Here is a 21,788-nt window from a genome sequence, read left to right on the forward strand (position 1 = left end):
GTAGGAAAAGTCCTTTATTTAGGGGAGGATTTCGAGAGCAATTTCACACATACTGGTTCTCTAACCCATCTCGGGTGATTTAGACTAATTAGGAACAAAGGCTTGGACAGTCCTTTTTATTTGGTTGCAAGCAAGTTCCTATCCAAATTCGTAGTCACTATATGTATGATTGCAAATATAAAAGACATGTTCAGAAGATTCCCGTTCTGAACATTCAGCAAGTTTCTACAAATTTAATGAGCACTAACTGTGAAGTTAGAACAGTTCATCTCTGCACTGAGCCCTTGAACGGATTACCATTGATGCCCTGTCTTTATAGGAAGACAGTTTTAACATGAAAAAGTAGTGTTATCTGTACCCTAATATCAAAAGGCATATGCAGAAGTAATGTGGCAGATGAATTTACCAACACTAAGCCAATGCTGTCCAATGGAAATAAAAGCCACAAATATGATATAAAAATTTTTAGCAAAAACTGTATTTAAAAAAATAAAAATTAATTTTATTTAACCCAGTATTTCCAAAATATCATTTCACCACGCAGTCAGGGTTTTTAAAGTATTACCCTGCATCTGTTTTTAAATTTTAAATTAATTGAAATAAAATTCATCAAATAAAATTCAGTTCTTTAGTCACACTAGCCCCATCTTAAGTGCTCAGTAGCCATACGTGGCCAGTGGAGAGTATGTATAGAGCGGAGCTCCAAGTCTCTGAGAAGGAAGGGCTGAGGTGGTCCTGGGGGAGGAGTGCATAAAATTGGAAGAGGTCAAAAGAAGAGGACAGGCTTGCCTTGACATTTTCAGAGCCAAGGCAGGAGTATCGTTGGAGGCCCACAAGCTCTACATCCAACCACCTCACAAATTCTAAATGAAGCAAACAAGCTGTGATGTTTTAGCTTCTCATGGGCAAAAACACCTCCATGATGACCTGAGGTGAGGTGCAAATTTAGAATTTGGGGACTACTCATAGCTCCACAACAGAAAGTGACAATGTCTGGAGGTACAGAAGGAACACCCCACCCCACCCCTGCCACCATCTTCTCCTTTGACTCCTGGCTCTGTCCCACTACTCCACCTGGGTGTATGGTCTCCACAGCCCACATATCCAAGTGCTGCCCACACCTCTGACTGATAGTCTTCCCCGAGATCTAGAAGTGTGCACATGGATGGGTGATCCGACCTCAGGAGGACAAACCTAGGGAAGAGGTCTTTTTTTTTTTTTTTTAATTTATTTTCAGCATAACAGTATTCATTGGTTTTGTACCACACCCAGTGCTCCATGCAATCCGTGCCCTCTCTAATACCCACCACCTGGTACCCCGACCTCCCACCCCGCGCCCTTTCAGAACCCTCAGATTGTTTTTTCAGAGTCCATAGTCTCTCATGGTTCACCTCCCCTTCCCATTTCCCCCAACTCCCTTCTCCTTTCCATCTCCCCTTGTCCTCCGTGCTATTTGTTATGCTCCACAAATAAGTGAAACCATATGATAATTAACTCTCTGCTTGACTCCTTTCACTCAGCATCATCTCTTCCAGGCCCGTCCATGTTGCTACAAAAGTTGGGTATCCGTCCTTTCTGATGGAGGCCTCATACTCCATCGTGTATATGGACCACATGGGAAGAGGTCTTTGACAGTCTAGAAACAGACTGAGGATCACCTTTACAGGGAATTGTGGCATCCCAGGCATCTCAAGCAAGATATGGAAGTGGGGGTGGCATGCTTTCTTGACCCCACAGACTCTATGCTGTGAGGAGGGAGATAGCTAGAATAGAGCCTTTAGATGGGTCTGCTTGCTGCTCTGAAGGGAGTACTGGAAGTGGAGGTACCAAGAGTAGAGGGGGATGCTGTGCTCATTTCCTTATTATTCAGAGTCCTCAAGAAAGATGAATTGATGCCCAGCCTTAATTGCAACACCAATACCTAGCCTACTCCCACTGAGCTTTGCATTTGCTACGTGTCTGTCTGTGTGCGGCGGTATTACTGACAAAGCTGATCACCTGTTCAGACAGGGATGCCCTCCTACCACACTGTACAATGTATAACCATGGGATGGTTGAAACCGTTCCTAGATATCAAGACTTGTCCATAGAAAGGAGCTATGAGAATTCAATTCAAACATGCCTAATCGAGGCTTACAATGCTTTTCCTCTAGATATTCAAGAGCTTTAACCTTACACTGAAACAGAATGTAATTGCTCTGAATTCTTTTCTGCCACTCCTGAAAAGGTCAAGTTTTTGTTAATCATACATTAATTTGCTTACATGTATTACCTTTTTAATGAATGACTGCCTTTTTCTCACTTAAATTGTTGTCATGAGATTTATTCTCACTGGAGATAAAACTAGATAGTCTTAGGGATGTTGCTCCTTACGTGTGTGTTTTCTGCAAAGTGAATGTACATTCACTCAGTGTTTATGCTTGACCTCGTGCAAGGACTGCTTTGAGAGATCTAAGATTCAACTGTTCTAAATCAAAAGATCTAGATTTGGATCCTTATTGATCTTCATGTCATGCATGTTGCCCCTTCCTTAAAATACAACAACAGCTCACATAGGTTGCCTTCCAAACTGATGTAACGGAGTTAGCGGTGGCCTTAAGAATTCTCCACTGCTTCTATTCTCAACTTTGGTATTCCCTTGTAAACAGTATCTACTTAAAACAAGCAAAACTTTCTAGTAATACTCACCTCTTTAGAGAATGTTATTTCTGTTCTTCCGTAGAAGGAAAGCCTTCTTTATTACCACCTGACAAATGAGCCCCCTCTCAGCCTGTTGATTTCTATGCTTGTCTGTTTCATGAACTTAATTCACATGGTTTGATCTAACCAAGCCAATATGCCCCCACAGTATATGCACCTGTGTAAGTAGATTACTCCTCCCCCCAACCCTAAGTTGAATGTCTCTTCTAAGCAAAGAGGATTCTTCTCCACGATACCCCAGAAGATGCTGTGAATGTCTACGCGTTAAGAGGATGAGAGTTGGTAGGCGCCAGTGAGGATTGTGTTAAATCTGCCCAGACACTTAAGTGTGGGAAGATTTCTTACTTTCACTTTGTTAGAAGGCAATTCTTTGGGTCTGTTTTTGTACTCAGGCTGTTTAAAAAAAAAAAAAAAAAAATCCACATGAATTAGAAGGAAAACTCCCTCTGGATTCATTAACTAGTGTTAGGACATTTTATTTATCATCTTCTATGGCTCCAAAGAGAAGGCCAAAGGGATTATCCTGAGAAATGGACAAGCATCTCTAAGAGGCCGTCCAGGAACACGAACCAAGTCAACTTCACTGACAGTGTCCCCCATATGAGAAGCAGACCTCAAAATCCAGTTGGTTCTTTTCTTTTCCTATGTGTGTGTGTGTGTGTGTGCTGTTCGCTAGCCCTCCACATGACCATGGGTGTGTTAGCAATTACCGACGGTGAAACAGGAACAGCACTGCCTTATCTCCCTGGTTTCCCAGTGTCACTAAATGCATTTTATTTTGAGATTCCTGGTGGTGCTTGGCAAAGATAAACAAAATCTTCCATCAGGAAACCTGTGAGCTATTTCCACAGGAAGTTTCAAATCACTAAAGTAAATAGAAACTCTACATGATCTCAATGGTGTTACTTGGGCTCGCTTGGGTTCTAATTACCAGGACGGGACCTCAAAACAAATGGAAAGCTTGTGGATGGTCTTTGAAGAAATGATTTGACCGCAGTCAGTGCACAATTCTTCGGGTATCTGTGTAAAAGTTGACGGCTGAGGTTTTACTCTGCAGGCTTGGAAAAGGTCCCAAATATAAAAAGATGCTGAATTAGAGGGGCTATTTCTGACACCTTATTGTTATGTTAAAAATGACTATCAGCGGCTTCTGCATCTTCTGGCACATTCTTAGATATTCATTTTAAAAGCAGGAAAACCTCTGCTGGTCCCCTCTCTCTCCAGCCACTCACAGCTTCATAAGCCGCTGCTACCCCCTGCTCCCAGGTTTCAAATGAATACTTTGGCATTTCTTCAGACGTGACACTTTATAATAAAGCCAAAGCCCAGAAAAATCAGAAAAACAAGCAAAGTCGGATTTAGGAAAGAGTTGATATGATATCTAATTTTGGACTATTGTCCCCTTAAGGTTTAAAGGTTTCTTTATAGCTTTGTGTGCAACGGATAATAATAATAATAGCAGAACATAGCGCTTTTCATCTTCAAAGTACTTTGTAAAATGTTGGCCCAAATTCTTTGCTCAAATACAGATACGCCACTAAGTAACAAGCAATGGGAGGGTTTTGGGAGCAGGTCAGTTCAGGGCCAGCAACCAATTTTTTTTTTTTTTTTTTAATCCTCTGGGGAAATGGTCCAAAATGAGACTAGGGAACTCTGAGTACAAAAGCTAAGTGACAAGTCCAGAGTAAGAAAGCTGAGGAGAAGAGCTCATGAGGTGTTGCTGGAGATGGTGATGAAGGTTAGCTGGGGATTGACAAGAGACAAATGGCTTTTTTTTTTTTTTTAAGACTTTGTTTATTTGTCAGAGAGAGAAAGAGCCCAAGTAGAGAGAGTGGGAGGCAGAGGGAGAAGTAGGCTCCCCGCTGAGCAGGGAGCCCAATGTGGGACTCGATTCCAGGACCCTGAGATCATGACCTGAGCCGAAGGCAGATGCTTAACCGACAGAACCACCCGGGGGTCCCTACAAATGGCTTTTAATGGTATATTCACTTTCTGAAAACCTTTACTGTTTTTGAGAGGAAAAGTGATTTTTTAAAAAAATTGTTCCCTCCCTCCCCCATCACCTCCACTTCTGAAATCAGGCAACTCTTTCAGATTCGTTGGCTGCCTATTGTTCTTTGACATCTGAGTAGAATGATCTCCGTGAGGGGGACCTAAGCAAGTACTGTGGCTCGTTTCTACCCACTATGCCCACCAAGAGCAGGCAAGGTGATGGCACAGTAGCAGGCAGGGATACTGTCTGTCCAGTGCTTGGAAACTAGGGACACCAGGTTTTTTGTTTGTTTGTTTTCACTGGAGAAATTTAGGATTAAAGTGGTAGGGACTGACAGGACTGAAGTCTCCTGCCGTGTGCTTGGGACTTCCCCTTCTCTCCTGGTCACAGCGTATTTTGGATAAGTCTGACCATAACACCACCCTTGGTTTTTAGTACAGATCGCTCTCTTAGGACTTCCCTATTTCACCCGCTCACCCACCAGTAGAAGTTCTAGATGTATTACAGGAATGGGGAATGTTGCTGTCACCCCAAGATGTAAAACAAATTGTGCTCTGAAAAGGCACTGGGGGCAACCAGGGAAAAATGTGCCCTCCTAATAACCAGCCTGCTTAGTACCTGCTGCCTTGCTTCTGGCAGAACGGACTTCGTTGGTTCCTACCTGGGTTTGATCGGTTCCCCCAACATGAAAAGAGAAGTATTCACCCTTTTAATGCCGATACTGAGAGAATGTGTGTCAGAGCGGTTCTTAAGATCTGTGACAATCTCCAGAGGAGACACTGATTTTTCTATGAACTGAAGTTCTCTGTTCTTATTTTATAGACGTGCCAAACGGATTTCATGTTAACTTGGAAAAAATGCCTACAGAAGGAGAGGACCTGAAACTGTCTTGCACAGTTAACAAGTTCTTATATAGAGACATTACTTGGATCTTGCTGCGGACAGTTAAAAACCGAACAATGCACCACAGCATCAGCAAGCAGAAAATGGCCATCACGAAAGAGAACTCCATCACTCTCAATGTCACCATCAAGAACGTTTCCCTGGAAGATTCAGGCACCTATGCCTGCAGAGCCAGGAACATATACACAGGGGAAGAAATTCTTCAGAAGAAAGAAGTTACAATTAGAGGTGAGCACTGCAACAAAAAGGCTGTTTTCTCTCGGATCTCCAAATTTAAAAGCACAAGGAATGATTGTACCACACAAAATAATGTAAAACATTAAAGGACTCATTAAAAAGTAACAGTTGTCTCATATCATCTTGATTTATTGTCACTGTTGCTAACTTTCCGGCTCAGAGGAGATGCTCCTCCCAAAATGAATTTGGAGATGATAGGAGTGATAATGAGCTCCCGAGGTCCCAGCTCTGGGCTCCCCACCTCTGGGCTGAGGGCTCTGCTCTCTGGGGCCGACTTGGTGCGCCTTTGGATTTGGAGGATCCCTGCAGTGCATTCTCTGTTGTTCTGCTCTTTGCTGTCTTCTCCTGCCTGATAGACAACAACTTGGGACTGATCCTTTCCTCCCACTTTGATGCCAACCTCTCTGTGTTTTTAAGTTTTGAAGCTACGCAAACTGAATAATTTAAACCAATGCTGGTTTCTGCCAAAGATGGACATGAATAAGTTAATTTGCCAGCTCAGAACAAGTACAGTTGAATTTGAGACTCTTACCGGACCTCTGCCTGGTTTTATTTTGTACTATTTCATCCGCTCTCAATTTGTAAATAGCACCTGGAAGCAAGTGATAATGCTTATTTATTTGAAAATGCTTTTTTTGTTGTTGTTTTTTTACATTAAGCGCATTAATCTTAGACTGGAGCTTCTAAAATGGGCCCCAGGAGTGCAAGATGTCGGTGTAATCCAGTGGTAATTAAAGCTTTAGCACAGTATGAATTCAGAATGCCCACCTGGGTCAAGGTCACATCCTGGCTCTGTGCACTCTGGGTAGCCAGCCGACTAGCCAAGGCAGGCTCCCCCCTCACCGCCTCTGAGTGGACTATCTAGCTACTGACCGCATCCCCAAAAATGGACATCATGCCTTTATCTTACTTAGATATGTCCCCTGGTTGTTCTTTTAAAAAACCCTCTCCTATTTAATTGATGGCATTCAAAGACATACATACCACAATCAGGTCATCAAGGAAATCAAGGCTCTTGTGACCTGTGGTTGAATGCATTCTTCTAAATGTGAATCTAGGATTTGGCCATTTTAAAAAGAAATCCACTTTCTTAATGGGATTTTTATGGGAATTAAGAAATGGCAAAACCACAGAAGCAGAATTCAGAACCTTTGAAAAACCCACCTCATTTTCCAATCAGGAGAGATGGAAATCTCCTCTCCCGAGCTTGTGTTTGAGGGGAAAGTGACTTTTTCACCAATTTACTATGCATTGTTCTGTTGTTTTCATTTATGATTGATCATTATATGTACCTTGACTGAACTATTGGAAAACAAGCCACAGTGACCGAAATAGCCACGGCTGAGAACACCGTGGCCGGGCAGCCCGATAGAAGGTGACAATATGACAACTTCTCAGGCTTGGGAACTCACCAGACTGTTTCCTCCTCTAGGTAACAGCCGCTGTCCCCAGCCGCTGTCCCACGGCTAAACTTGTCTTTCACGTGGGAATTGCTTTTGTCAAGTGTGAAAGAGTAAACAATAGCGTTTCCCCGGAATGCCAGTTTTATGGCGCCCCCAATGCTCTGAAAACAATTAGTAACCTGGAAGTTGTCAGCCCAGAGGAAAGAATAATCAATTGTATCTGGAAATGTTACCTATGGCTCTTTTGCCTGGCGTCTTTGTTCATTCTAAGCCAGCGTGTTCCTTCAGGAAACAATGCCTTGGTGCCACAGATCGTGGGGACTCCATTTTCACTAAAGCCAAAATAGCAAATGGGATGGTTGAGGGGTTGCTTCTGCAAAGACGGTGATGCAGACACGCAGAAGCTATCGCTGCCTTCCCCCTTAAAACCGCGCCTGCAATTTTGCAGGGAGGGGAAGGGTGTTAGTATTCCCAGGGGAGGATTTTAAGGACTTCCAAGAGATGATTTTAAGAATTCCACAGAGTAATTGTTTGCTGTGTAATTCATCTCTCCAGAGAGTTTCAAAAAAGAAAAATCTTTTGGGTGGGTTCTGTTTTGTTTGGGTCATTCCTGGGGAGTTTGGAGGAAGGAGAGGATCGTGGGGAAAAAAAGAGAGGAAGAAGAGCCTAATATAGAGAATTACAGAATTGGAGTAGAGGGCATGAGGCTGGTTCCTCAGCTCCCAGTCCAAGTGAAGAAGAGAAACTCTGTATTTAGGAGACCTGGCAGATCCTTGGGGCCATAACACTAAAAGCTGAAAGAAGAACCCGGTAGGGAGCTATCTTTGGCTATTGATAACCCGCAGAAATATTCTGTTAATTTTTATTTTCTCCATTTGAAGGGATCAGCTCCACTTTGTTAAGTTTGGGAAAGTAGCTACCTTTTCCCATCAAATAACTTGGGGTTAATATTAATAATAAGGGTTCAATGTCCTTTTCTTACCTAAAATGTCAAAACAGGTTATAAAGTATAAAGGGGAATTGATACAATGATTTCTTGGTTGATCGGTCATTGAGAAACCAGTCAAAAATGAGAGAGTTCACGTAGGAGAGCTTTTTTTTTTTTCTTCCAGAAATGGGTACAAGGAAAAATATAATACTGTGTGTTTCAGACATGTTTATATGAACTTTGTATTTAATTGAGAGTCCTATGTTTATTCTGCAGTCTTTTTGCTGCTTCTCTTGTCTGAAGTTTGTCTAAGACAGGGCCTTTGGGAGTTCTCAGTATATTTCTGTTAAAATAAACCATTCTCCTTCATATAAGTGTTTGCTAGTACACCTGTCAGGGAGGTCAAATGCTGTTTTTGTTGATGATGCTGTAGTTTATAGCTATGAAAATAATTTTCAGTGTTGTAGGCCCTATATTCAGGCTTCCTTTTTATAATAAGGCCCGTGGGCAATGATTGATCATTTTATCATATTTAGTGCATGGGAAACAGTCACTGTGGTAGGGAAAGCTCTTAAAATATAACTCCATGAACTGTGTCTGAGTTTTAAACGAGATATGTCGAATTTGGCTCACCACTGTAATAGACATTACATTGGGAATATGACACTGTTCTTCATTATCTCGTCCTGTTGCACTGATTCTTTTGGAGTCTTTACTGTGTAAAAATGTCAAGATTGTAACAATCAAGCTTGTGAAAAGTTATCAGGATTCAAGATTTTGATACCTGGCTGCATTTATAATTAGGAAACACCATTTGACAGACTTAGCACAGACAGCAAACAGAAATGTTGAAATGGTTCTGCCTGGTCATGGGATGCGGTGCAGGACAGACCAGAAAGATACACGGACAGAAGGCAAAAGAGCCGTCGTGATCACTCATTCCACGCTCTGAGAGTTTCTAAATCAGGCCCCTCCTTTCAACGCTCTTTTTAGCCTTCCGATTTCCTTTTGTATAAAACGAGGAAAGAGCTAGGGATGCGCTCTGGAAATCAAAATTTAATGAGAAAGCTGTTTCCCCTTGAAAGGTATAGGATACTATACTTTTTAACCTGAGATTTCGGAATTGCTCGAATGAATGCAAATCCTGAGAGTTTCCCCGCAGGAATAAAAAGAGAAAGGTTTGGAGCATCGGCAGCAACCCTGCGGGGACACAGGGTCAAGCCACTGCCCTTTGTCACCTCTCCTAGCCTTGTAATCGCTCCTAAGCGGCTTTCACAGTGTTAGTACACTAAGATGAGGAAATCCGCAGTGGTCGGAGACCGCTCAGACTGTGTTATTGAAGCCAGGGGCACAGAATGTGTAAGTCATGCCAAACGCCTTTTGATTTCTGTTCCAGGATGCGCAACAGGAGGGGGTGAAGACGATGACACGGGAGGGTGTTAGGTGACGCGGGAGAGACGTTAGGAGTTGTCTTTATTCTTTTCCCTTGGAAGCTCCAGCTGCCAATCCAGCACTCGCCCAGCTAGAATGTATCCACATCAGCAGGACTGACTACTTCGTTAAATAGAGACACTGTACTCAACTGGGGCCTTTGGGGGTACTGCTGTTCCGATGTGGGATTTTCATGTTGTAATGTATTGCATCCTAATGTATGAAATTCATTTTGTTGTACTATATTGGTTGGCATTTTATTAAAATAAATTGTATTGTATCATATTTGTATGTTTTAAGAGAAAATAATATAAAATACAATATTTGTACTATTATATAGTGCAAAAACTACAAACCTATGCCTCTGCCTCTTGAATGAATCCTTTGGTTGCTCGCACTGGGGAAGGGAATGGAAGAAGGAAATAATCAATAAAGCTTGCAAAGTTCAAGAAATTCTCCTGTTTGGTCTCCTGCCTCATACCTCAGGTGACTACGGAGAGAGTCACACAGACACGGCCTCACAAACACATCAAGAGAAATACCTGCAAAATTACATGAAGCTCATCGCTCTAATAGGATATCTTTATGTAAAAATTCACTCTAAGCCTCCATCCAAAAATCGTGGTTGTCCTGTTTCGGTGCTCATAGAGGATGCAACATCCTTAGGTCTCAGAACAGCTGCTCTCACAGAAAGGAAGAGAACTCGTTGGCCAGGCGAAGCCCGTGCTACCGAATCCTATAGCATTTTGTTCTCGATTTTACCGTGTGTTCTAACAAACGTCAGTACATTAGAACTTTCTAGAGATGACGCAGATTACACAGAGAAGAAACATTGAGGGGGCAAAATAGGAATGAAACCATACGGTGGAGTTTTGCTGTTTGTATCTGTGAAGCGTTTTCCGTGCAGGGCTAAGAAGGGAACACAGGTGATGAGGATTAACCATCCCCTTTCTTTATTCACCAGATCAGGAAGCGCCACACCTTCTGCGAAACCTCAGTGACCACACGGTGGCCATCAGCAGCTCCACTACCCTAGACTGTCATGCTACCGGCGTCCCAGAGCCTCAGATAACCTGGTTTAAAAACAACCACAAAATCCAGCAAGAACCGGGTAAGAGAGCTTGTTTTCCTTCACTTCCTCTGTCTCATCATCCTCTCCCTCCCTCTCCCTTCCTCTCCCTGCCTCTCAGACCTCTAGAACCTCTGGGCAGTAGAGCACTGGTTCATGCTGAGAGCAACTTGAGCCTGTTCTTCTGCCCCTTGGGGGGGGGGGGGGAGATATCCATGCGGAATGTGCTTTAAAGGGTGCCTTGGTAAAGAGATGCTAATAGCCCCTGAGACAATGTGTCTGTTCAACTTGACAACAGGCAAAGTGAGGAGTGCACTCCTTGGTTTGAGGTGCGGCAGAACTTTGCACAGCTGGTATAGTCAGGAAGACCAGAGCTGTTTTAGAATCTTTTAAATGCACTTATTATCAATTTTCATGATTTGGTAAAAAGAAGAATATTTTAAATGAGAGAATACCGGCTTAAACACAAAACAAAACGAAACAAAACAACCAGTGAAACTAACGGTCGCGTGTTAATTTTCTTTCAAGAAAAAAATACATCTAAGAACAACTAGACTTAAATCAGTAAGGATCAACGCTGTCTGTTGCCTGCTTCATGATCTTGTCATGAAGATTAGAATGGACTTCTTTATAATCTTGCTGAATAGTCCCATGTACATGAAAAACTAAAGAGTACCACTTATTTGCAATATCCCAACAACCTAAATCAAGTGACGACCACTATGGCATGGTCCTTGCATGTGAATTCTCTACGCAAAACGAAATCCCCACTGGAGGGTGAGGCACAGGAAGGGCTGGTGGTAGACGAGCTCTGATTTTAAGATGTCTTAGAAACGCCTCACACTAAGCTGATGCCAGACTAACCACGTCACGTCCCTTTTCTCCACCGAGCAGCGCCTCCTGTCGTACTGACGTCATTCACTCCATCATCCAAACCAGAGGCTGCTGACCTCCCCTTCGTCCTTCTCTCATCTGTCACCAGGCTGAGCAGGTCGTGTCTACTGAATACGAAATACTTCTCAAGCCCCGCCTTTCCTCTGCTCCCTTGCTGTCCCTCTGTGGGTTCAGGAGCTCACGATCGGTCTCCGGAACGTCTCCGGACTCTCTACCTCTCTACCTCTTTTTTCCTCTCGGAATCTTCTCCGCACAGCTGGATAAGATCTTGGCAGCTGTGAGCACCTCACGTCCCTGTTTCAAGTCTTCCCCTGGCTCTCTATCCCAAGACCAAGTTCAAGCTCTCTCACAGACAAGGACCTCGATAACCGGCCTTCCCTCCTTCTCCAGCTCCATGCTTCCCCTCCCCTGCTTTGAACCTTATATTCTAGCACTTGCCAAACCCTTGTGGATCGCGGCACACATGCTTCTTCAACCTCTCTGCTGCTTTTGTTCCCGTGTCCCCTCTGCCTGGAGTACCTTCCCTTCATCTAATGCCTACCTGCCCTTTAACACCCAGACTGGGTGTTCTTCTTCTAGAAAGCCTTATTCGGCCCCAGCAAGGAAGGGGAAGATCCTCTAGTGGTCTTTATCATTTATAAATGTTCCTGTTCTGTCTTACTGAGTTATTTTATAATCATCAGTTCATCTGTGTATTATCGATGCGTACTTCTACTGCTCTCTTTCCGTACTGTATCCCTACATGTTTATCATCTTATCATGCCTCATCCTGAGGGCAGACTCTAGATCTTTTATCTTTTTTGTCTTATTTGTATCTAATTTCTCTTTTTATCCTCAGAACCTGGCATAGTGCTTGGCAATCAATCAATGTTTCATGAATGAATGAATGAGAGTTTTTCAGAAAATCTTACTCTAGTCTTAGCAAGTTCACCTGGGAGCATGGATGCCTACACTTAGGGATGGTTGGGGAAGCTGTATGGTAGAATTTTTAAAGCTGAAGGGATCTTTGGGATATCTTTGGTCCCATTTGTAGGATAGAAAGTTTAGGCCCAGTGAGGCTAAGTGATTTGCCCAAGATGACACACTATTAAGATGGGCAGTTTCATAGAAAATGAATGCTTGAGGTATTATTCCTGAGGCATTCTATCTTGACGTATTCTACCAAAACCAAAAGATGAAGACAAGGATAAATAAATAGAACGGTTTGTGTAACAGTACCTGTAGCATCCTTCCTTTAGAGGTTCAGAGTTCACATTAGATGCCAAGAAGCCCTATATTAAAGAAATCAGGTAAATTGCTTTAAAGTATTCCCACAAATAATTTGAACATAAAATACATTTTATGAGATATTAATGTAAGATGTTGGGTTCTTTGAAAGAAGTAAATTTGGCTTGTGTTCAGTTTTCATACTTTGGATGTGGGTTAAAGAATTAGGGTTGAGGGGCGCCTGGGTGGCTCAGTGGGTTAGGGCCTCTGCCTTCAGCTCAGGTCATGGTCCCAGGTCCTGGGATCGAGCCCCACATCAGGTTCTCTGCCTGCCAGGGAGCCTGCTTCCTCCCCTCTCTCTCTGCCTGCCTCTCTGCCTACTTGTGATCTCTGTCTGTTAAATAAATAAATAAAAGTTTTAATTAAAAAAAAAAAAAAAAAAAAAGAATCAGGGTTGAACCAGTTTCGAAAGCTCATGGCCATTCTGGGACTAGAGGGTAGACAAGGCAAGACGGAATGCTAAAGCAGTTACTACAAATGGAAAAAGATTATGAGGTGTGAGGGAAGGATTGAGTCCTACCATTGCCCTCATGGGTCAGGGAATTTGGGCAACTCACTTACCCCTCCTCTCTGAGCCTCAGTTTCCTTACATATACAATTGGGAGAATACTGACCACACAACCACATGGTAAGGTTTAAATGAGTTAATATCACTAAACTTGCCCCTAGTTACGGCTGAGTAAATGCTATCTTCTGACCCACCTCATTTACATAGAAACTGGCCATTGAGTTGTCCGAATTTGTTGGAAGGTATCAGATAAGTTAATTAGTAATTCAGCTCAAAGTCAAACACTTCTAAATCCAATAAAGATCTCTTCCTTCTAGCTTTCTCTGATCTTCAGAAGGCCAAGAGAAGACTCTCTAAAACATGTCTTACATACATACTTGCATAAAATCTTTTATGAAAATCATACGATGCTACTGTTGGCATTTATGAAGTTCAACTGTACTAAGTCATCCATTTTCTCTCCTTTTATTCACTCCTTAAAACTGCTATAGCCTTTTGGAAAAGAACTTTTTAATTCTCTGGAGATAATCTCTTACATGCATGTAGTATTTATAAAGTTTCATATATAAGATTTCCAATTTGAGGCATCAAATTCAGCAGCCAATGCAGTAGGCTCTATGACTATGACCTGCTGACTATGCATGTGGACATCTTCAAAATTCTTTTGCCAATTCATCTTTTACCAATTCTTTATTTCTTTTTTTTACAAACCTACGGGCAAAGATTACAGGTAACCAGAGTGACAGTCCTTGACTCACTGGTTTTCCCAAAGCTGAACCGGGAAAACACCAAGATCGCAGCCTAGAAAAGACTGAAAACTAGTCCATTTTAAACTAAGCCTTTGGAAAGCCATATTGAGAATACATTTTAAATAAAGTTTAAATAATTAATAATTAAATATATATTTAATGCGATATCTTTACAATACCAAATATAGAATTAAATATATTTAATGAAATATATCATTAGATATATTTCATTTATGAATATAAAATATAGAATTATATATAAATAAATAATGGTTTAAAAGTAATTAAGCTAATTATTTAAAATTTAAAAATCCAGAGAAGACACTGCACGGCCTTGAGAGAGCTGTAACGTGTGGCAACTCAAATAAACTGATACCCTGAGAGGATTTCAGTGGCCTCGGGTCTGGGCTGGGATGGGGTTTGTTAAATGACAACTTAGCCTATTCCAAAGAAAATAGGAGAGAGGAAGCAGGGCACACGTGAGAGCTCATGCTCCGGACAAGTGGTTATAAAATGCCTCCCGAAAGACTACGGGAGAGCTTTTCTCCTCCCTCCTTATTTCCTTTCAGGAAGCTCTTCAGTGGGGCACAGCCATTCTAGAGAAGAAATGCAGTTTCAAGAAAACCTTATGAAAGCTGCTGAGTAGTGCTTTCTTGGGCCAAAGGGCATCCAAAGGAACCAAAGGGAGGCTACGTGCACAGGCCCAGGAAAGCATGTGCACGGGGGACACAAGGCAGTCCCCAGCAGGGCACCCCCTGTAAGCCATGCGGCCCCCGTGCCTGATGGGGGCCCTCCTGGCCCCCTCGAGCACCTGCCGGCTTTGGGGGCCTCCATGGAGCTGCGCTGTCCCACATGTTGCCATTTCCTCCTGTGACACTCCCCACCCCCCGCCCCCTGCAAACAAAAGTATCTTTGCTTCTCAGCCAGCGGACCCTAGAGGCTGCCTCCACTAGAAATCCTTCTTTCACAACCCAGTCCATAGAGACCCTTCCCTTCCCTTAATATCTGATTTATTTACCATTCATGCCATAGACTGTGTCACTTATTCCCTTGCTTTATGTGGGCTTGTTTGGAACACCTTTGAAGATAGAGATAGTATCTTAATAGGTCTCCTTTATTAAAAATAATAAAAATGTATTGAGCCCTCCCTAGGAACCAAGGCACTGTGTGAGATTTACAAATATCTCATTTACTTTTCACGACTATCATCAGAGGTAGGTACTGGGCTTCGATGGCGTTTCGCAGAGCAAGTTTAATTCAACAAGCACTGAACTAGGTACCTGGTCCTGTTCCAGGCATTTCACTTAACATGGCATGTCACATAACAATCCTAAGAGGTCTGATAAATTATGATGCCTGTTTTACAAAGGAAAGAATGAGGAAGTGTAGATGCAGGAGAACTAGCCGACTAGGTCACGGAGCCTGTGCCGAGCTGTCCGAGGCCGGGACCAGAGGCTGGGATACCAAACTCTGCACACTGAGCATGGGGGCTGACCGCTGGTGCACATCGCTCCCAGGAATACACAAGCAGCACTTTTTTTTTTTTTTCTTAAATGGGCTCCATGCTGAGCGTGGAGCCCAATGTGGGGCTTGAACTCAGGACCTGGAAATCAAGACCTGAGCTGAGATCGAGTCTGTGGTTTAACCCACTGAGCCACCCAGGTGCCCCTAAGCACGTTTAAATGACCTCATGGGTGCTAATAAGCATATTTTTAAAACAATGGATATTTTCTCATTTCTAACCCTTAAAGCTTAAGCTTCCCAAAGTTATAGTTTATTTTTTAAAATGTTAAAAATTTACAGCATATTAAAAATATTTAAAGCACTTTTTTAAAGAAGGCTTGCCCATGGAACACCTGGCTGGGTGGGTGGAGAGGGGACTCTTAATCTTGGGGCTGTGGGGTTCAAGCCCCACCTTGGGCATAGAGATTACTCAGAAATAAAATCTTAAAATAAATAAAATACAATAAAAGCAGACATGCCCTGTATGAAGTTAAAAATTATTTTGAACCCAAATCCAGTTACTTTTAAGTTTTAAAAGGTTCAGAATTTATTCCATAGCAGCCCAACACTCTCTTAGTCACTCAACAAACATTATAAGGCAGTACTTTGAGTCTGGTGCTGTGTAGCCTCTGCCAATACAGTAGTGAATGAAAAAGCTAAAATCTGAATGATCAAATATCTAAAGTAATTAGTTTATGTAGGTGTTCAAATGAACATAACCTCTTCAAGCTACTACCGCGTGTGTCCTAACTTCTTTACAATCATCGAGTGAATAGTTGGGCACCAGAGTTAACGAGTCTAAACCTGGAAAAAGGTGAATAAATGAGACAAGTAGAAAATATGTCTCCATTACAGGTTTAAAATATGTTTGAATACATTAGCTAATTGAAAAAATACATCCCCTCTGCTTCAATTTTCCTACCTTCATGCGGCATATACAATACAACAACTATTCCTTGTTCACTAAATACGCAGAATGCAAATGAAATAAAGAGGAAATAAAGGCAGGAGAACTTCCAAATTAGACTGAGGGAAGAAGCCACTCGGAATTCTTAGGAGGGACTGATAGGGTGCAGTGCGTTGAAGAGAAAAGTAGTTTGAGGCGTGTTTACTTCGAAGAGACAGGTGAACCGAGAATTGATTAGCTAAAATGAGTGTAATTTCGAGGACCAGGTGGGGGAAAAAATGTCATATGGAAGGCCCAGTAGCAAGTTGGAGATGGATTCTATTGGCCAGTGGCTGCTTTGAGTATGATTTGATTCTTAGGGGTACAAAGCAAGCTCCTCTAAGAAACGTCTCTTTCTTTTGGGTTAGAAATGTAAAGGGTTTATAGACTCCAGTCTTGGGAGTCATGGTGCAAAGTCATCTTGGAGACCGCACGTATGACCTCCTGGGTGTCATCGTTACTTCTCCGGCCACCTGCCCAAGGGACCTGCAGTTCCTCCGAAATGATCAGAACGCTGCCTTTCTACCTCCCACACTTCCCAGATTCCCCACTGAGGTCCTAAAAATGTCCAAAACTGCGACAGATCGGAGCAGGTGGGGCCGTCGGCAGCAGTGTGGGGACACTTTACGGATACAAGGGGTGTGCGGAGCAGATCTGCAAGGCCTACCTAGCCGCATGTTGTTTCCACAAAGGCCCAAACCGCCTCCCAAGTGATTGTGCAGAGTAAACGGGGTTTCTGAAAAAGTCATTAAAATGCCGGAAAAAGTAACAAACTTTCCTTTGAAAATATTTGAGAGGACAGAAAACAATGCCGCTCTGAGATGGTTTCTAGTAAAGATTGCCTAAACTGAGAACCCATCAGCAAACTTGCTTAAACTGAATTTCTATGCAAAGTCTTTCAGAATATTTTAAGATCCGAGCACGACGCTGAGGGGAACAGCAAAGAGTTTAGAAGGAGTAAATTCCTTCTTAAATAGCCTGAAGCTGGAGCAGGGGAGAATTGCTCTGACCCCCTATTAATATTCCTTCCTAAATTGGATTTTGGTCACTAAGACCATTTATCTAATGCCCCGAAGGGGACAGCTTCCCTGTCACCACTAGATCACAGACACCAAATACATGTACCTATAGTGCATATTCAGACTGAGGGGACCAGCTGTCCTTGTACTGGGGGCTGGGGGTGGCAGAATGACATCGGAAGGGTAAAGTAGCTTTCAGAGATCTAGGAAAGACCTGAAGGAGGGTAGAGGAGAGAACGAAAACGGATGTTAATGCCTAAGGATAATCAAGTGCCTCCCTGTCCCCTTCAGGCTGTTAGAATCGGCAGCTTCACTTGATCGCTTGGTACTAATAAACTTCAGAAATGTCAATTATCTTTTGTAAAACTTGAAGAGTAATTGCCTTCTCTTTCTTATGAAATCCACCCTTGTGGTGCATAATGAATGAAGATGTGTCCAAGATTCCTGATATACTTGGTGCATGGGAGGGCAAGCTGGCCGCTCTGTCCCCCCCACGGAGCCCCATCAGTCCCCTGATGAGACTAGCTAAGCAGCTGCTCTCACTGCTCCTTTCTCTCCAGTATGTCTTTAAGTAAGGGATGGGGGATCCACGTACCCAGACCAAGAACCCCCAAGATTCACGTGGCTATCCAGTATCTCCCCTCCCTGGCCAGAAGCTTCCAACAAATTCTCAAGGCTTAGTTGTGCCCCCAACAATATATGCATAGGGGACCTTCTGAACACGTTGCAGAACCAAGACTCTGTACCTTTCTAAGGATAAACATCCATTTAGAAGGTGAAGAGAAAGGAGCGGAGTTAAGAAAAGAGTGCAGTGAAGTAATAGCAGGGAAAACATTTCCTTGGTTGGCACTGCCAGAATTCAGAGCTACAAGCCCAACCCCAGATGAAAGAGGAACCCTGACTTTGACCATGGCCTCGACACGGTGGAGAAATGGAGGCTGTCACTTTACGGACTTCTGCAATTACTTGTCCATGTCAGGCAGGTTCAGTGAGACTGACAAGCACAGCTATAGAGCTCTCTGGTTCACACCCAGAAAAGTGAAGTGACCCGTGGGTAGAGTCCCATTTTGTAATGAAAATCACTAGAAGTTATTTATGGAGAATCGGTCCTGACACCCCAATCTATCTCTGCACTGAGATAACATCCAGCTTATTTAGGTATTGTATGTTCTTAAGATGTAGCTAAGCCTATCCTAATGCTTTGCCCAAAGAAAATTTCTTGGATGTGCTTTCCACCAGCCCAGAAAAGCCTCCAACAGCAAGACCCCACCAAGAGAATCAGACACACTAAGTTTGCATAAGCCCATGCATATAAATGGCAGGGCAGGTGGTTCAAGTTTGGTTTTGTGCCTTTTAAAAAATCCTCTTGAGGGGCACCTGGGTGGCTCAGTGGGTTAAGCCTCTGCCTTCGGCTCAGGTCATGATCCCAGGGTCCTGGGATCGAGCCCCACATCGGACGCTCTGCTCTGCAGGGAGCCTCCTTCCTCCTCTCTCTCTGCCCGCCTCTCTGCCTACTTGTGATCTCTGTCAGATAAATAAAGAAAAAATCTTTTTAAAAAAATAAATAAATAAAATAATTTTAAAAAAGTCCTCTTGATTTTCAAATGAAAAATTAGACCATAAGAGAGGGAAAAGAAATGGAGAATGTGAACATCATTTTCGAAAGCGCCTCTCGCCCCCTTGTCTTTATTATGGAAAAATGCACATAACATAAATATTACCACTTAATCATCAACATGTACAGCTGGGTGACACTAAGTATCAACCAGCAGCACTCTCTAGTTTCCAAACTTTTTCATCACCTCAAAGAGAAACCTCGTACCCATTAAAGCTTTCGACTGTGAATGAAGCTCAACTTTTTATTCTTTTGTAACGTCTCATAACCCACGGAACTGTAGTTTGAGTATGGCCAAGGTCAGCAGCCTGCTTTGGCGGCTGAGCATCTAGGGCTTGAGGGACCAATAGCAGAGAAAAAGAAATGGGAAATGAAGAAGAACGAAGAGAAATAGAGACATGTAGGTGTATGGTGGGGGACGAGAGATGGGGTTCCTTCCCAGTGGTCACCCCCACAGATCTCAGGGCTGCACCTTGTCCAAAGTCACTAACCCCAAAAATAACAGCCACTGTCTGGACGCTTAAAATGGGAGACGTCTCCATCCCCAGTCTCCAATTTTCTGCTTACACCAAAGACCGCCTGGCCAAAGAAGGAAAAACCACACTCTGCCTTAGATAATACTGTGCCTCCATCTCTTAGCAGAAGAATTAAATGAGGCTTTTCTACTCCATGTGTCCAGAACTTGCATTGCCTCCTCTTCCCCCCAAGTACAAACTTGAAACAGTTTAACCAGGACCTGCAGTGATAGACGTTAATGCAGCCGGCGACTCCCGATCCAATTAAGGACAACACGCACACAAATAAATGTCTTCACGGATTACCTAGTCAGTGGACTTGGGCATGGCTTGCATGACTGCATCGATGCTGATAAAGTCAAACTGAGAAAGTCCATTCCTCCCCATCCCATGCTCAAGTGCTTCTCTTCTGCATTATCTCCGACTAGTAAGCAGCCTGAAGCAATTAGGTTACTTGTTTAGTTTAAGGAGTTATCTCATTCAACCCAGTCCTAAAATAAAGCAAACCAAACATATATTGTGTACCGCAACACACACACGTGTACACACACACACACACACACACACTCTCTCTCTCTCTCTATAGGGGGCCAGTCTTCTGATGGAATGGATTTTGGTTTTGCCTTAATCCAAAATTATAAAATTTTAAATTATAAAATATTATAAATCAATAATTATAATTATTTAATTGTAAATATTAAATATAAATATATAATATATAAATAATATAAAATTTTAATTATAAATTGTTGTGAAGTACAACTTTCCTCCAAAAATATTTCATCATTGTATGGCCAAATATAATGAAATTTTGCAAATGTCTAAGTATTCGGAGATGTATATATCTTTTAAACTTTTATTCATTGGCTCTTTGCTGATAGTCTGGAGGTCCATCATTTCGTTTTTTAAACTACCCTTTTTTAAAATTAAATGGTACATGAATATATTTTCGTTGTAAAAGATCACACAGTTCAGAAATAGCAGAAGCTAAAAAAATTTCCTTGTGGACAATTAACATAGGCCAACTGTTTGATTTGTATTTTGTCAACAATTTAATCATTTTTTTTTACCTAGATATGTGCAGATATGCAAGTTGGGGCACACATAGATGTGGGGCAAATAATAAATGGGATTCAGTCATTCATTCATTCAACAGTTATTCACTGAAAGCTAGCTCTGTACCAGGAATATAGGAGGTGCTCTGAACCAGACAGGACCTTGAATTTACACTCTAATGGGAAAAGCCCAGGTGATAAATTTAACGAACAGAACTCTACACATATTGCCTACCATCAGATAGTAGTAACTCCTATGATGGACAAAACAAGGTCATAGTTCTTAGTGAGGGACCTGAAGAGGGGTCACATAGGACAGCCAGCCTCTCTGAGATAAATAGGAGTTGAGATCATGCTATGTGTTTTGTTTTAGGACTTGCTTTGATCACAGTGTACCTTGGAGCTCTTTCTCTGTTGGTGCATAACATTCTGCCTCGTTCTTTTTAGCCTCCATATACTATCATGTGGTACGCATGCTCATAATTTATTCTTCTGCTGATGGAAAAACACATTCTTGACTTTAACCTCTATGCAATGCAGTACTAATACTAGACCGGTTGTAAAAACACCTCTTCGCTAGACACAGAAAGGCCACATCGGATGGATGGCTATGGTCTGCAGGATACGTGCACCCAGCCTCATGGAACAAGTACCGCAAATCTGAATGGAGACAAGAATCTATGCAGCAGGAATGTGTGTGCCTGTGTGTGTGCACGCATGTGTGTGTGTTTACAATGTATAGATACGAACCATGAAACTTTAGCTATCGACTATGTGTAACTATAGACTTAACACCGCTGGACACGTTTTTTTAAGTGCCTGAATCATCTTGAAATACTTCATTAGAACAAAGGCAAAGTTCACAGTGAAAGGCACAAGAATGCTTTTCATTCTTAAATGTTTAGAAATACATGTGTGTTTGGCACAGTTTCAAGGTGCTGACTTCAACTACAACCCCTTCAAGTCAGCCAGTTTACAATTTCTTGACAGCTTTTTGAAACCATTCTGTTCTCATAACCCAGTTTTATAAGTCAGGCTTGTGAAGCAATAGATA

The 21,788-nt window shown here is 42.4% G+C and overlaps 1 protein-coding gene across 2 annotated transcripts in view; it reads left to right on the forward strand.

Annotated features, from left to right (window-relative positions):
• Positions 1 to 21,788, forward strand: part of FLT1 (fms related receptor tyrosine kinase 1) — a 177,076-nt gene that overhangs the window by 94,851 nt on the left and 60,437 nt on the right. Inside the window, exons 13-14 of one of the 2 annotated variants that reach the window (XM_059144865.1) lie at positions 5,516 to 5,824; positions 10,560 to 10,706. In XM_059144865.1, coding sequence (XP_059000848.1) covers positions 5,516 to 5,824; positions 10,560 to 10,706 — 456 coding nt within the window. Of the gene's footprint in view, positions 1 to 5,515; positions 5,825 to 9,560; positions 9,951 to 10,559; positions 10,707 to 21,788 lie in introns of those variants that run through there. The other variant, XM_059144866.1, reaches the window with a different exon arrangement.

The sequence above is a fragment of the Mustela lutreola genome, chromosome 13, assembly GCF_030435805.1.
Source record: "Mustela lutreola isolate mMusLut2 chromosome 13, mMusLut2.pri, whole genome shotgun sequence".
NCBI classification, from domain to species: Eukaryota; Metazoa; Chordata; class Mammalia; order Carnivora; family Mustelidae; genus Mustela; species Mustela lutreola.